Source organism: Ochotona princeps, chromosome 1, assembly GCF_030435755.1.
Source record: "Ochotona princeps isolate mOchPri1 chromosome 1, mOchPri1.hap1, whole genome shotgun sequence".
Lineage (NCBI taxonomy): Eukaryota > Metazoa > Chordata > Mammalia > Lagomorpha > Ochotonidae > Ochotona > Ochotona princeps.
The window spans coordinates 6493054-6509530 of NC_080832.1; the positions used below are offsets into that span (position 1 = coordinate 6493054).

The window sequence follows — 16477 nt, forward strand, 5'->3', positions numbered from 1 at the left end:
AACTCAAAAGCACCTGAGACAGCATGAAGATGAGCAGCAGGATGAAACCATCTTCTCTGCCCACACTCAACCACTGTCCAAGGGCAGATCAGGGGACTTTCATGCCATGGAGCAGAGCCCAGGCACCCTCGCAGTACCACCAAGGCCAGGCAAGGCAGGCAGCCACAAAGGCTTCCATGTTGCATTCAGCACCCGTCACTTCTCTATGGGCACTGCACGCGCAATTATCCCAGAACCTCTAAGTCACCACCTGAGCATGACACCCTGCAGTCACACCAAGGAACCAAGGCTAATCACAATGACCCACTCACTGGATCCTCCCACTGCCCCACCCCCAGCCAGATCACTGACCTCGACAGGAGGTACCACCACATGGGTCTGCCCTTCTATTGGAAAACGACAGCACCCACGGGTGGCCACTTACTTGTAAGAGCACTCAGTCACATGGAAGGGTGGGCACGCATGCTGGGTCCGCCACTCGAACACGTAGGAGCAGTCTGAAGTCTCCCTCAGGAACATGGGCTGCCAAAGGGGAAGGGAATGGCCACATGTTGCCAGTTAGTGATAGAAGCAGGAAGGGAAAGGCAGGAGCCCACTAGAGGCTATGCAGACAGATGGAGGTTCTGGGCCACACAGACAACACCTTCAGCCAGCAAAGGGGCAGGGTATGAGACCTGGGGATGGGAGAGGCTTAGCCTCTTTCACCTTCTGCGTGCTGCGGTCACAGTAGAAGAAGATGGTGGTGGAGCGCTGATACACCTTGTGACATGTGTCCCCACCTGTGTAGTTCATCCTCAACAAGCCATTCTCATATGTCAGCTTCTGCGTGAGGAGACCTGCAGAACAGCGGCAGTACCACATGAAGCAGGGTCTGGGCCTCTATGCCAATGTACATCCGAGCCTGCCCTGACCCTGTCCTGCAGGCCCAGGCTCACTGCCCTGGCATTGTCTCACCCACAGCTTCACCATGACCCCAACTCCTTCTACAGTGCCAATCCAATTCCTGCTAAGGTATGCCCTGGGAGGCAGCAGATGATGGCTCAAGTACTTGGGACCCTGCTACCATTTGCTCCTCCCATTCAAGAGAAACATGGACCACTGTTCCCCCTCCCCTGCCGCCTCCCATTTTAATCCCACCCATTTGTGGGAGAGCAAGGGGAGGACAATAGTACCTGCCACTTTTTGGAACCCTCCTGGCCCTTTCTTCTCCTGACACGACGAGACAGTCTTGGACTTGTCACTGATGGGGCAGACATCCAAAGAGAGCTTCCCGCAGACCCGGAAGTAGTAGTTATACTCGCTGGTACTGACCATGGTGTCGTTGAGGCCCAGTGGCTTGAGGTCGTACAGGTTGCCGTGCCTAGGGTCCCTCACTTCGCAGTTGTCCCCTTGGAGGACACACAAGAAGCCAAGGGCAGACATGAGGGCATGTGCACGGTCACACTCCTGGGCGAGAGCTGCCCCATGCAACCTGGCCAACACCGACAGGGAACAGGCATGAAGTGCCACAACCTCAACACTGTTCTAACTTGACCAACACATGCTGCCTGGCCAATGGCTTTCTGGAAAAGTCTCGGCTGAGGACAGAAGAATCACTTCACCAATGGAGCAAAACCACTGCCTGAACCCTCCTTCCCAAAGCTATCAGGCTAAAACCCCAGCCCTGGCGAAACAAGCAAGCACCATGGAGTGATCGTCCAGCAGTGCACACTGGTCTAGCCCCTAGTAAGTGTCTGCGAGACCCTAGAGCTGGCGCAACAGGCTCTGCTTCCCAACAGCTGTCTACATTGCCGGCCACTCCTGCCCAGGAGCGGCCCTGTCTCACCTTCCACCCTGACCACAGGACAGGCTTCCACGGTTCTCCAGACGAACACATATTCACAGCCATCCTGTAGCTGGAAGGTCGGCGACCCCTGCAGCATAAACCCACAGCCTGTGAGTCCACACGCATGGCATCCATGGCCGGCCACAGGGGGCCAACCTCTAGCCCCCCTGAGCAAAACAGGCAGCTGTTATGAGCATGTAAGTCCTGGGTGGGGAAGACAGCCTGACAACAGCTGGAAATCCATGGAAACACAGGCAAACTGGGATTAAGAAATGGAGAGACCAGCTATGGTGCAAGATGGCACCTGGCCGCCCTGGACACGTACCGTGACCTGTGCACACTCGAATGTGATCCTGGTAGAGTAGCGCTGGTTCCCACACTTGTCCCCATTAACATACACGATGCTCAGAGAGCCGTTTTCCACTGCCTGGGGACTAATCTGCACCACACCCAAGTTCAAGTTGTTCTCCTCTGACACCAGGCAGGACCCCAAGGCAGTGCCTGCAACAACCGAACAGGTGATGTGTGGGGGCAGGACCAGCATGGCACAGGCAGTGTGACAGAACAGCCAGGCGGCACTCACCGTGACAGCCAGGGATGTAAGGGAGCGGATTGCAGACACTCAGATAGAAGGTTCTCTTCTTTCCACTGCCCGAGACATCCACAGCAGTCCAAGGCTTCCTGACAGCACTTAGGGCACTCAGGTCATACTCATTCCCGGCGGGGTCTGAAACGCAAGGCCAGGCGCTCGGTCCCCAAGTTGATTCCTGGGGGCTGGTTCTGCCACTCGACTGGGACTGATGGGTCGAACTTCAGCAGCCAGAGGGGCCTGACCCACAGAAGTCCCTGTCCCTCGAGATGTACCATCCAGGACATAGCAGGCACTAGGGTACCCTGAGAACGGGAATGCTGCTCTTCAAAGGAGTGAGTGGCAAGCAATACGCTTTTATTTCCTCCCTCTGAGTTTTTTTGTTATTAAGCAGCAACTGATCCCAAAATCTAGCTTAAAATCCTTTAACTCTATGTCCAGACTCTCGAGAAAAGCTCTATAACCCACACTTTAAGCACCGCTCAAAGAAAGTTGCAACACAAAACATCGTGTTGTCTGTTCAATGAAAGACACCTCGCCATGTGCACACAAATCAAGGGGAGTTCCAGATACCTGTAGGAACCTGAACCAGGGGTTTATCTCAGCATAAAAATATTTTAAATTCATGCATTTCTTTCATACTATGCATCATTTTGAACCTTCTGGAGACCCTCGTGTGCACACAGGGGTATGCACACTCACTCTACCCATCTATCCACTGTGACTGCTGGCCCTGTGCCTCACCGGTGACTTGGCAATCCACTGGAGAAGGAACACAGGCCAGTGCGGTTTCAAACTCGAAGTAGGTATTTCGGACACCTCGCCTGGAGTCAATGTCCTGGTGCAGGAACTTGGGGGCTCCTGGGTAGACGTCATCGTTGCACACAAAACGGATGATGAAGGAGGTACCTGTGTGAGGAGAGGCCCAGAGCTGAGAATGTAGAGCAGCCTCTAGGACATGCAGTGGGCCTCCAGCCAGTCTCACCAGCAGTCCATGCAGGACCCAGTCGGAATACAGTGGCCACGTCCATGACGACAGTGACTCACTGAGCTTGCACCCAGGGTCCAGAAATCCTTACTCTCCCACGATCAGCTCGTCCATGCAAACCTTGGAAAATGGCTATTCAGCAAATAGTTACTGAGTCCCTGCTCTGCAGAAGGCAAAGGGAACCAGGCTGCCTGGCTGCACGGCAGACAGCACGCGCACAGGCAGGCAGCAAGGGTGGCTCAGAGTAGGCCCATCAGTCCAGAATCAGGGCTTAGCACGACGAACAGGGACAAACAGCAGGTAACCACCACAGAGGCAGAGCAGTTGACATGGCCTGACTGCTGTGTGAATACACACCACTCTGCCAGCAATAGAGCAGGGCAGAGGTGGAGGCTGTGACACAGGGGTCTGCAGACCACATGATACTGGTATTAACACACAAGGAGGCTTCATTTTACACACGAGGGGTCTGAAACCAGGACAGACTGCACTATGGAGCTGAGCCAAGGGTAACCCCCCCCCACCACACACAAACACACCTAGTATGCTCAGAGATTCACACCCAAGGGCCAATACAAATCATTAACCATGTCATGGCCACATGGGCACCTATACAAGGGACAGACGATGATTTTTCAAATCAGACCCACAAAGTCAACTGTATGAAAATGACTCATCTGTTTTACTCTAAAACAGAGCTGACACGGGCGAGTGAGTGCATTTTCCTAGGCAGAGTGAACTCGTGGCTTTCCCAACTGACTGGCGTGGGACAGCAGCCAGCTGTGTGACCAAGGCGGGAGGACTTTACCCTGCCTCCACTCAGGAAGCTCCTGAGCGGAGCTGCATGCTCAAACGCCAGCTTTCACTCAAAGAAAGGATGACATGCCAGCTAAGCTGGCCAAGGAACACTGCCTCATGCTCCCTGAGAAAACCACACGGTCCTGAGCCTCCTCAAGGTGTAAGGAGCACACATGCTCAGGCCACCAAGCACGCCACATCTGCCTGGTGACTTGCAAGCAACGTTCACCTCCCGAGACCCATCAACATGTGTCCATCTGCTTTGGCCAGTCTATTGAAAGTCTTTTATGCAACTACAAACTTCCGTCTCAGGTCCAAGTCCCCCATCCCTGACAAACCCCACAGAACAAGCCTGGTTCTTTTCTAGGGGAAACCCTTTCAGGACTGACAGCACCCGCAGGTCCAGGACTTCTGTTCCCGCAGTGAATGGATTCTCAGATCAGAAATTGCCCTTCCCATACTGCACTGGTTCCCTTCCTGGGCTGGAAAGAATTGCCACCAGCACCTGTCAGTGTGAAACGTGATGCCGAGAGTCACAGGTGACAGTGACCTGGGGTGCAACAAAGCCGGGAGAGCAGCACCCTTCCGCTGTCTTCCGGAACAGCCCTCTCCCAACGCAGCCTGCGAAGGCACAACACTTGCAACTATCACTTTACACCACTGCCCCTCTGGGGTCATCATGACATGACGGGAAGAGCCCAAGCGCTGAGGTCAGACTGGAAACCTCAAATCCCAACTTCACTGCTGATCAGCTACGCGACAGCAAGTAAGTGGGCCTTGCATTCCCTTCTCCTGTAAGCTGGACTCCAATGCCAGGACCCTGCCTAGAAAGAAGCCTTGGTCCCAGGCCCCTGGCTCTCCTGGATCCACACCATGAAGGGAGGCAGAGGGACAGACAAGAGGTTGAGTAAAAGAAAGCTTAGGACTCCTGCGGCTGGCCTGAGTTCACCAGGACACGCCCCCAACAGGGCTGCTTCACAGGGAGTGCTCAGCTCACCATCTCTGACACTGTCTTCAGAGGACACATGGAAAACAAAGAATAAGCTTGGGCTGCACAACACAGGTGCAGAGAGAGGTAGAGAACCAGCATGATTCAAAGCAGCAGAGCTGCATTTATTGCAAGGGACACCAGAAAGACAGAGTGGAGGGAAGGCAGGAGACGGAGAAAAACAACTGGGAAAATAATGCAGTAACTGATCATCCTCATTCATCAACTCACCTGCACCTAAAAGCAAGGGCGGAGCAATTTGTAAAAGGAAAGGGGAGAAGGGAGAAGCAGGAACGCTGGGGCCACAGGTGCTAGATGCAGGACACCCAGGCGGGCGGGCAGAAACAGAACACCCAGGGCTGAGGCAGCGCTCCCACAGGGGACACAGCGCACAGAAGGGGCCTGGTCCCAGCTCACACAGCAACAGTGGGAATGTGCCCAAAAAACCATGGTTTGAGGCAGCTGCCAGAACCAGCAGCTGAGACCTCACCTCTGGTTGAAGATGGCCCTTTGTAGACCAGGGTCAGGAAGCCCTCGGTGGACAGCTGCAGGCTCTTCTCGCTCCCGACGGGCCACTCTGGCTTCAGGTTCGTGAGGTCTTCGGTCTGGGTCTCAGCCTCACAGCCAGAGGCCGGAGTGTCACCCACGGTCCCACAGATGGGCATTGTGCCACACACGTTGAACTAGGGTTAGATGGGAAGAGCCACACAGAGCTGGTTAGGCTAGGCAACTTCCTCCAGTCAAGTGCTTCCTTCCTATCACACATGGCCCCCACTAGGATGAACGGGTGCTGCTAATCCTAAAGCCTCGCCTGGGGCAAAGGATGAGTCCCACAATCAGTGCAAGAGGCTGAAAACAAGAAAAAAAAACCCACAAAGTTCACACTGAGACACCCAGAAATGGCTGCTGGGATCCAGAGCACGCACAGCCTTGATCTGTCCATTCCAGAACCTCTGTGTGGTATATAAGCCACGAGGAACAGAGGCAAGAGAGAGAAGCCACGGCTTATAAGCCTCCTCCTGACATCAGGGAGGGCATGCAGAGTTGGAGTGATCGCCACGTGATGCTCTGGCATTCTGCAGAGGAGCTGGTGTCCCTGCTTTGAAAGGCAGTGGACTCTGGGTGTGGAAGTGCAACAGACTGTTTCTTGGTGCGGCTGAGACTGCTGTCAGCCACTCAGGGTCTGTACACAATCAACACAGACTAGGGGACTGCGTGCTAAACCCAACGTCCTCTTTAATGAACAGCCTGCAAGGCCTAGGCCTACCCCATGCCTTGGCAGCCACCTGGGCCACAGCCAGGATTCCCTGATTGTGGGAGCCAAATGTGGGTTCCCTTTCCTTTCAGGCCTTGCCTGTGAGCTGGCTAAGCCAAGAAGCTCAGATGATGCTGTGGGTATAGGACCCACTCAGGAGGGAGTTCCCGGGACCCTCACAGCCAGATGGCATCACTTACCATAAACGTCTTCCCAATGGCTGGGATCACGTATCCCTGAGAACTGTTCAAGGGGCTCAGATTGAACACAAATCCACTGTTGGGGTCTCGTATAGAGCACACCTGTGGCAGACAGAACGGGCCAGGGAGGGGACTCAGACCTCAGGTTTGCAGCAGAAACCTGCACACACCACTTCCCACAATGGTGCACACTCCCCACGCGTGCCCAGGCCCCTACCAGACCCCGGAGCAGCTGGAGGCTCTGTCGGCAGCTGCATCTGAGTGAGGGAACTCTCACTCATCCCCAAGGGGGTATTGAGTGAGAACCACAACATACCCAGAAATAATTATTAAAAAGAAAACTTGGGATTGGATGTTTGGCCTCGCAGGAGTGGCTAGGTTTGATTTCCAGTCCTGGCTCCCGGCCCCACCTTCCTGCTGACTGACACCTTCAGTGCCTGCCACCCCCACAGGAGGTCCGGCCTGAGTTCCGGGCTCCTGGCTTGAGCAGGACCCTGTCTGGCCCTCTCTCCTTTTTTCTGTCTCTGAAACAAACGAAAACCTCTGGAATTCACCCCATAGGTGACATCACATTAAAATGTGCTGGCTTCACCCAATGGCTAATATTTCATTTAAACTGGAGCTTCATCCTTTAGGTGACACACACGGAAATGTGACAGGTATGCAATGACTTGTCAGCCCCGTGGTGACAGGGAGGGCAGGAATCCCTTGGATGCCACTGCCACGTGGAAGGAATGCAGGGGCACAGGAGGAGGCAGGCAACTGGCAGAGAGGGCAGGAAGCAAACATGACCCCAAAACCCAGAGCCTGAGACGGGGACAAGAAGGTAGCAGGGGTGATGAGGCCCTAAAAGGCAACTCAGAAAGCAGGGCGGGAGCAGGGTCCCCTGAGCTAGGGGACCCAGGGATAGCATACATACCTGGTCTGTGGCTGTCATCACCTGCACAGGACAAGCGGCCTCCGTATTCCACAGGAAACTGACCACACACTCCCAATTGAGGGAGAAAATGGGGTGGGTGTTCTGAAAAAAGTCACAGCCAAGGTGAGTGTTGACGGAACACATGGGACTCTATGTGACCAAAAGGCTGAAACCCACAAGGTGCCAATGCTGTGTGAAGACAGCTGTGTCCCAGGACTGTGTTCTTGCAGGATCACCTCGCTCCACCCAGGGGGTAGAAACTCAGAGACCAGGGTTGCAGCTGGTGAGGGGGATGGGGTCCAGACCCAGAGATGGGTTGAGTCTGGGCCTCAGAAAATGCTCTGCACCAAAGGTGAAGACGAGAATCCAGACAAAAGGATGTAAGCTCAGACTCGGGAAAACGGAAAAAAACAAAACAAAACAAAAACCACAACCTAATCCACGGTGCCTAGGCATGTGTACGTGTGTTGCAGGGCAGGAGGGGAAGCAGGACTGGGAGTGCAGTGCCCAACTCGGCTCTGGCTCCCCAGCTGTATGTGCGTGCCTGCAAATCGCCCACCACTCGTGCGTTCCTCCGTATGTTCACCAGCAATGTTTCCCCAGACAGCGCCATGCTCCGTTTTGGGACAGGGCCCCTCCACCTTGGGCTCACATGGCAGAGAACTTCTCACATGTCAGGTGCTGCACTGGGGGCTTCAGTAGCTGGTCTCCTGTCTCTGAGGACCGCGGGCTGGGATCTACAGGTTTCAGGAACTGAGGGACAGGGACGACACTGCCCAGGGCTACAGGTGAAGGAATGGTGGTCAGCTGGCTTTGAGCACAGCCCCTACCTGCCAAGGCCCCAGCCCTGCAGCTCTGACAACACAAGAAACACACACCTGCCCTGGGGCCTCACAAGGTGGGTAAGCAAAGCAATAGGGCTGTAACCCAAGCTAGCTCTGCTCCACTCACCCACAGCTTATCTCACGCCTTGAGACCATAGCACATAGACACAGACAGAATCCAGGACAATGTGAACCCATTCTAAAAACTAAGGCATCAAAGAAACAGCAAAAAACAAAGGGAATTTTCTGGAAACACCCAGAATTTCCAGAATGCCAAGACAGCACAGCAGGAAGGCGCAGCCTGCACCGGGGAGCTAGGAATGGCGTGACTTCCAGGATTCCCACTCTGCAGCTACTGAACAATCCGGAAACTGCTCCAACACATGATTCTAGCATAACTTCAAACTGGTGATGAATGAATGTCACTGGCCACGTGCCACATATGCCCAATAACCCAAAGCTGAGCATGTTGGCCAATCCTATGCTACATTTATGTAAGCCCAGTTCAAAACCATGAGCAACCGGAACTGTTCACGTAGTGTTTCTCCCACTCACCAGGTTCCCCCGGGAGCAGACCAGGTGGATCCGCGTGGTGTAGTTGGTCTGCTCGCCGTCGCTGGTGGTGCAGGCAGAGCCATTCACATACTCCAGAAGCAGGCTGCCAGTCTCCTCCACTATGGGGCCTGTCTTGGCCACTCCCAGGTTGCTGATGGACACGGACTCGGTATAGGACTCCTGCAGAGACAGAGTCATGCTGGGCCACCCCAGGGACAGGCACGGGAGGTGGAACTGGGACCCTGTGCCACAGGCCCAGAGCTGAAGACTCCCAGCCTGCCCTGTTTCCACGCCCCCATCCTGAGATGGCCAGGAAAGCATCCCACAAGGAACAGCGAGCTCACACACATCAGCAGGAACATGAATCCTGTGACTAAAGGAGAACTGGCTGTGCTTCTGAGGCCACTGGTCCACTCAGAAGGACACACGGGGTCGGGGACATAGCCAGGAACTCAGTTCCTCACCACAGGGTCTACTCACCACCCTGTTTCACAAAACTCTGCCAGCAGCCGCTAGCAGATGGGTGAGGTCGTCCTTGACACGCAAGCTTACAGAAAGCAACACACACAACCATCTTGAAGACCACACAAGGACCCCAAAGAAACACCCCAAAGAGAGCAGGTGCCCGTGATATATAAGTGACATTTGCAATGCAAGGATTCTGTATCAGCTTTCTGCTAATACACCTGAGAAAGCATGTGACAGCTCAAATACACGGGCCCCTGACATCTACATGGGAAGCTCAGCCCAGCGCCCCACCCTCACTGCCCTGGCTGTTGCTGGTATTCGGGGGAGTGAACCAGTGGAGAGATTTTTCTTAAATCTCAAGACGGAGAGATCTCTCCCAGCCACTGAGAGCCCCCTCCGTCCCCATGTTGTGATCAAACACTGCCCACAACACAGTGCTTGCCCTCGGAGCTCCAAATCTGAACAAAGGTTTGAGTACAGGCTCGGCTAACACGGGGTCTCTGCTCTTGCTCAGTGCGGAGGGCCCCGACACTTTAGCTGACCAGCCTGCTTTGATCTGCAGGTCCCAAAATAACCATCTCCAGCCATAGAGTCTAGTGCCTGAGGAGAATGGGTGCTGGCCAGGGTGGTGATTGGGGATGGAGGGCTGGGGAAGGGGTGCGCAGACTCACTGGAGTTTTCTGGTACTGCATCTGGCAGGCTGCTGCGTAGCGATCGCAGCCGAGCACCGGGTTCAGGGGCCGGCATACATTGATGTAGTACTTCTTCCATGTCCCGCGCTCGCCTGAGTTGTCCAAGGCATACCAGTTCCCATCACGAATACCTCCTCCTCCACCCCCTGCTGAGTTTCCTTCAGCTTTTGCAAGACTAAGATGGCAAAGCGATAAAGAAAAAGAAAAAGAAAAAGAGGATGCTTTCAGACAGCGTTCTGGCTATGCCCCAGGTGATGCCACATTCACCCCTGGCTGCACTATACCCACATGCCTGCCAGCTAACAGTCACTGTTTCTCAGTGATGGAGCTACATGGACATCTCCCGAGGGCTGCCAGGTCAAGATAACAACCCATTCTGCTTCTGCTGCTTCTGTCTGCCTGTCTGGGGACCACCATACTTGCCACTGTCACTGCAGTCTGCAGCCCAGGCCACCTCACCTAGAGAGGTCATACTGATCCAGTGTGAAGGGGTCGGTCACCACACACTCCAGGGGCTCCTCCGGGCAGGCATAGCTGGTGTACCACCGGAAATTGTAAGTGGAGTTATCCTCCTCCTGGACCCAATAAACACAAGGACATAGTTTTGAGCAAGAATGGTGCGAGAAAGCAAGTTTCCTCTGCCTGTCTCCCTCTACTTAAATAAAGAGGAGACCACCCAGTAAGAAATGAAGACAGAAATAAGCCTAAGAGCAGGCAAAGCTTTTGGATGCTTGCCTATATTCTACCTCCAACCCCAGCAGAGCTGTAAGGATTGACACAGAGCTACTAGCCCATAAGCGATTGCCACCGCGGGCCCTGGCATGCCCCAGGTGGTGGCGTGAGGGGTGGATCAGCACCAAGACTGGGCACAGTTCTGTCTGTGCCCACCTGATACTCGGGGAAGCCCACACCAGCATCGCGATCACACAGGAATGTGATGAGGGTGGCCCGTGGCGTGCGCCGGGCGTTGTTGTAGGGTGTGCCGTCCCTGTAGCTCAGCTGGATCATCCCGTCGTAGTAGGAGAGCTTGTTGCTGCTCACTCCCAAGTCCCACGTCTTCCCAGTGCTGAAAGGAACATGCGCATCTCAGACAACACGCACCGAGTAAAGCACCAAGGCCACTATGCTGCAGGAGAGGGCCAGCTGCAGACCCCAGGAAGCCCAAGGCAGTGTCCAGGGGCTGAAGGGCCCCCACAACCCTGCCAGGACCCAGAGCTGCTGTGACTGTCGCCCACTTTACTGGAACTCTTTTCCTGTAGAATGGAGGAGCCCACATGCAAGCCCTGAGGACAAAGGGGTCCTGCAAACCGCTTTCTGGCCCCCAGGTGCCCAGCCCCCTCGCTTGGTCAGCCCAGCTTTCTTTGACAGGAAGACTCACCTCTTCACCACCTGGCAGGCTCCTGCATCTGAGGTACAAGGGGTCCCGATCACGGGGCCACAGACATTGATGTAGAAGTCGTACTTCCCAGCCTCCACTTTGTAGGCACCATTTTTCTTCATGAGTGGCAACAGATTAAAGGAAAACCCTGAGGACAGACATGAGATGAATGGGTGTGGGTTGAGATGGGGACGGCAGAGCACGGGGCTGCACGAGGACTGGGGGGCAGGAGGCACCTTCTGGTCACCAGCTTGGCCATCCCTGACCACTTCTGCCGGCATGGTCATACCTGCCAGGAGCCCTGACCATGTGCACGGTAAGCTCTGCGTTCAGCAAATATCACTTTCACCAAAGTTAAGCCTGTGTCCCAGCTGTCACATGGCAGAGACTGTAGGCATGGCTGGACTGGCACTGACCAAGTTCTAAAGTGGTTCATTTAAAGCCCCCGTTAGGGAAACTCCGCCGCTCAGACACGCACCTGCCTGAGAATCAAAGACCGTGCAGTTCTCGCCTTCAGTCCGTGACAGCACGCAGGCGGCAGCCGTGTGCCACTCAAACTCGTAGAAGCAGTCATCGTCCACAGAGGAGGTGAGCAGCGGCGCACTTTCCAGATCTCCTGGTGGGGGAAGGGCTCCGTCAGCAACAACCCCTCCCAAATGCCTTCCTCACGGGGGCCAGGGGAGAAACACTGCGGGAATGTGGCGTGCGCAAAGCTTGTGGGAGGAAAAAGAAGAAGAAAAAAGCAGAAGCTCGGATCTCAGACTTCCCCTGCGGCAGCGCAAACCCCTCTGCTGACAGTTTTGCCTGTTTCCCATAAACTTCCTAAAGCCCTGGAGTGGTCAGCTCTATGGGGCCAGAAAACCTAGCAGGCACAGCAGCTGGGGCAGAGCCAGGACAGCTGCTGCTGGATGGGCACACAGCCTTGATCTGAGAAGTGACAAAGGTCTGGAGGTGAACTGTGACAATGGCCACAGAGCACCACATGTCACTTCAAAGGTACTCTAAACATGAGGAAAATGGTGAAAAACACTTGTAGTCACCACAGGTTAGCCACCCGCAGCAGCGGCACACCACAAGGGTGCTGTTTTAAGTCCCAGCTGCTCTACTTCTGATCCAACTCCCTGCTAACTGCACCTGGGAAAACAGCACAAGATGGCCCCAAGACCCCACTCATGCAGGAGACCCGCTGGCTCTGGCCTGGCCCAGCCCGGCTGCTGTGACCATTTGGGGAATGAACCAGTAGATGGAAGATCTTGCTCTTTTGGCCTCTCCCTCCCTCTAACTCTGCCTTTCAAATAAATAAATAAATCTTTAGTAAAATAAAACAAACATCCAGCAAATTCTATGTCATGTGTGCCTTATCATAATAATCAAGGAAAAGCGTCCCGCGGGTGGCGTGGTGGCCTCTGTCCTCCCTCAGCAGGAGGGACTCATCCCGGGAAACCCCCCAGCAGGAGCCTGCGAGAGCCCTGCCAGGGCACAACTGCCAGCGACAGCGTGGGATGTTTGAAAACAGTGAACACAGGCCAGGTCAGCAAGGAACTCCACCCTGCTATAAACAGACCAGTGACCTGAAGAGCATTCACAAGACACACTGGAGCAGTGTGGCTGTGTGGAATACAGCTAAGCTTTGATTTGGTCAAACTGTGGAAACAAATGTGGCATTTGCCAGGTGAGCCTGCGGGTGGTGGGAAGCCACTCATGAGCTCTCTACTAGGAAGGAGGCAGTGAAGCCCCACACCACTCACCCCCCTGGGTCCTAGAAGTCCAAGAAGACTCCATGACTCAGGCTTGCGCCTCAGAGTGCCGGTGTACCTCCATCTCCAATTTCACGCTTCAGCAGTGGCTCAAGGCAAGGCCCATGCGAGGATCCAACCAGCCCATCTCCCACCAGGGACACGCCCAGCGTGGCCTTCCTCCCATGCCCCCTGGTGGTGAGTCAGGAGGACAGGCCAGGCTTCCTACAGAGGCATGCCTCCAGCCACAGCTACCCACACAGTTGGGTTGGCGTTTTCCCCTGAGTTTTACCTGGCTTGCACACGAGCGTGATATTAGTTGTGATTTGCCTGTTGTCACCACAGTCATCACCGTCAGAATAGGAGAGCAGAATGCTTCCTTTCTCTTTGGTGGGAGGAGAAATAAATTTCCCCAGACTCTTTTTTCCAGACTTATCTGGGACAGAGAAAGAAAAGAGGACACAAACGAAAGATGTGGTTTATAAATGATTTTTGACTCGGATGAAGTTCGGCAGGTGCACCTGCTGACCCAGATGGGCTATGAAGAGGTTTTTGCTGACTGACAAGTCTGGGGCAGTCACTAGCACACTTGGAACCGTGGGGCTGCCTCCAAGTCTCAGGGATAAACAGCCCAGTGTCCTCCAAGGACGCAGGAGTCACAACAGTGAGCACATGCCACAGGACACCACAGGTGGCCTTGTCACTTGGTGGAGCCTGGGCTCCCTGAGACACAAGGTCTTTTGATAGTGAGGCCAGGGGCTGAGGGCTGCTCTCACAAAGCAAAGTATAAGCTCACTGAACCTGTTCAGCAACCAAAAGCAAGTGGCCACTTAAGGGTTAAAACTCTGTCCTCAAGTCCTTCTTAAGGAAAGTGGCACACTTGCTGAACCACTTTCTTAAAGACACACCACTGATTCTGAACACTGGGCAGTTTCAAAAATCCAACCAGGATCCACAGATACAAACCGAACATTCCCATCATATTCTCATTACCCCGTCTGGTTATTCTCACAGTAAGGCTTGAGTGACAGACATCAAGTCGGGAAGTCGTTAATAACTTCCAGACTAGCCAGAGGGGACAAACTTAACATAAGGGACACAAACCAGATTCCACCCCGCCCCCTAACCCAGCAATGGGGTAGTTTCAAGCTCCGAATGGGCTTTGCACGGGCCCTGGCAGTGTGACCCTCCAGATTACAAGTGGAAGAGACGATCGAGTGTTTTTCCAGCTCCTGGTGCTGGTCTTAGCCAGCATCAGGGAGCTGCCGCCAACCTGGGCTGCCACCAATGTTTGACTTGCTAAAAACATCCTCTCTGCCACTCTCTCCATGTGGAACCCGGACAGAGGCGGCTTCCACCAACCGCAGGGCAGTCAACCTCACGGCAAACCGTGGCGGGCCGCCCAGAGTGCGCCCGCAGGCTCGACTCACCAACTGCACACACGGCGGCCTCCTCGTCACAGCCCCGGGCCTGGCCCTCCTGTAGCACCCGGTGGCAGATGTTGATGAAGAAATGCTTCTTTTCTCCTCCCTTCTGGCTGCCATCCACGGCTTCCCAATTCCGCTCTGATTCTGTCATCAACAAAAGGGGGGCAAGAGGGAGAGTGGTTTCTGTAAGCCTTCATCGTGAGTCACACCAGCCTTGGGGATCAGGCCAAACAGGCCCAACCCTCCCCGAGCTGTGGTCAGTCACGTTTCTGGAAGCTTCTTGGGCTTCCCATTCATTGTGAAGGAAAACGCCTCTACCCCCCCACTGCCGCACACAAGGATGTGTATACCTCAGGGGAACAGAGAAGTTAAACAGTCAAAGCTCCTGCAGCCCACAGGATGCCATCACTGACTGGACATGCCATCGGGATTCCGGCCTGTGTCCAGGACCTGGCTTGCTGGTTGGCTGGCCAGCACACTGACGCTACTACCATGACCAGAGCCGATAAGACAGTCCCTTTGCGGACTTGAGAAGGCAAAAAGCCAGGGTTGGCATCATGGCACAGCATGGTAAGCTCCACCTGCGACAACAGTATCCCACACTGGAATGCAGTTTCTAGTCCTGTCTGCTCCACTTCCAATCCAGTCCCCACTAGTGTATCTGGGGAAGCAGCCAAAGGTAGCTCAAGTTGTTTGGTCCCGTCACCTGTGTGGGAGACACATGGAATTCCTGGCTCCTGGCTTCGGCCTGGCTCAGCACCAGCTGCTGTGGCCACTTGGGGAATGACCCAAAGGATGGAAGTCACCTACCCCCATCCCCGCCCAGTTTTTCTCTGCCTCTCGAAATCATCTTCTTTTTAGAAAAAAAAAAAAAATGGAAGCAAAAAGCCTACAGCTCATCAGTGGTGACACAATGATTTCAGAGAAAAATCTTCTAATGCCAACAGCCCACGAGGGGCTGTGAAAGACTGTGTGAAAACAAACAAGGCCAAGACCACCCAAGTGCTGGCGTTTGGGTTGGAGTGTACAGTCACTGACGGGCCTCTGTCAGCAGCGGTGGGGCGGGGGGACACGTCAGCTATCTCCTGGCAGCTTCATCAGGGCTCCTTACATGCACACCCCACAGAAACACTCTGGATTCCCAGGGATTCATGGCATGGGTCACATCCATGTTTAGAGAACTAAGTGTTTTCCAGCGCCCATAACACATCCAGTGTTGTGCCTTGTACACAGTGATGTTTCAAAATCAGAAACAAAACCAAGACAGCACCCCAGGCTAACCTAAGGGATCTGACCCTACTACCCATGCAGCTCAAGGTGCTTTCTGGGCTCACTCTCAAGTGCTCCCAAAAGAACAGCTGAGGGACTCCAAGAGTGGCCAGCCACATTGAGACTCTGCCTGGGCAGGCGTGACCTCCACCTTGAGCACAGCACTGTCCTCCACATGATGGCTCTGTGCAATATTTGTGCCAAAGTGGAACGATAAAGTACATTTGGAACCATTCTGAAACCCATGCAAAGTTCTTCAGAATACACATTTTCTCCAAATGCTTTGCAAGTACCCTTGCAGACCTATTCCCAGGGCTGCTAACCAAGAAAACCAGCACGATCCCCTGCCCAGCAAAACCAGAGGACTCTCACGGGCCCCTTGCCAGATCCCCAGGTCTTGGCTGGGTGCTGTGTCTCAGTGACAAACCTAGCCCCCAGACTGGTAGGCCTCAGCCTAGTGCCTGAGGACACACAACCAGCATCCATGACACAAACAGACCCACGTCCAGCAGGCACCCCTGTGGGCATGTGCAGATCCCGTCTGACAGACACCAGAGGGAGAAAGC

General features: G+C 54.4%; 1 protein-coding gene across 4 annotated transcripts in view; it reads right to left on the minus strand.

Annotated features, from left to right (window-relative positions):
• IGF2R (insulin like growth factor 2 receptor) overlaps positions 1-16477 on the minus strand; it is a 91348-nt gene that overhangs the window by 19472 nt on the left and 55399 nt on the right. For all 4 annotated transcript variants that reach the window (XM_058660502.1, XM_058660391.1, XM_058660313.1 and 1 more), the window contains 18 exons: positions 14646-14786; positions 13508-13651; positions 11958-12095; positions 11480-11627; positions 10990-11167; positions 10561-10676; positions 10081-10276; positions 8942-9121; positions 7563-7664; positions 6644-6745; positions 5679-5871; positions 3159-3323; positions 2409-2552; positions 2151-2326; positions 1826-1913; positions 1173-1388; positions 706-836; positions 425-522 (listed from right to left, as the gene is read on the minus strand). In XM_058660502.1, the coding sequence (XP_058516485.1) occupies positions 425-522; positions 706-836; positions 1173-1388; positions 1826-1913; positions 2151-2326; positions 2409-2552; positions 3159-3323; positions 5679-5871; positions 6644-6745; positions 7563-7664; positions 8942-9121; positions 10081-10276; positions 10561-10676; positions 10990-11167; positions 11480-11627; positions 11958-12095; positions 13508-13651; positions 14646-14786 (2656 nt within the window). The remainder of the gene's footprint in view (positions 1-424; positions 523-705; positions 837-1172; positions 1389-1825; positions 1914-2150; positions 2327-2408; positions 2553-3158; positions 3324-5678; positions 5872-6643; positions 6746-7562; positions 7665-8941; positions 9122-10080; positions 10277-10560; positions 10677-10989; positions 11168-11479; positions 11628-11957; positions 12096-13507; positions 13652-14645; positions 14787-16477) is intronic.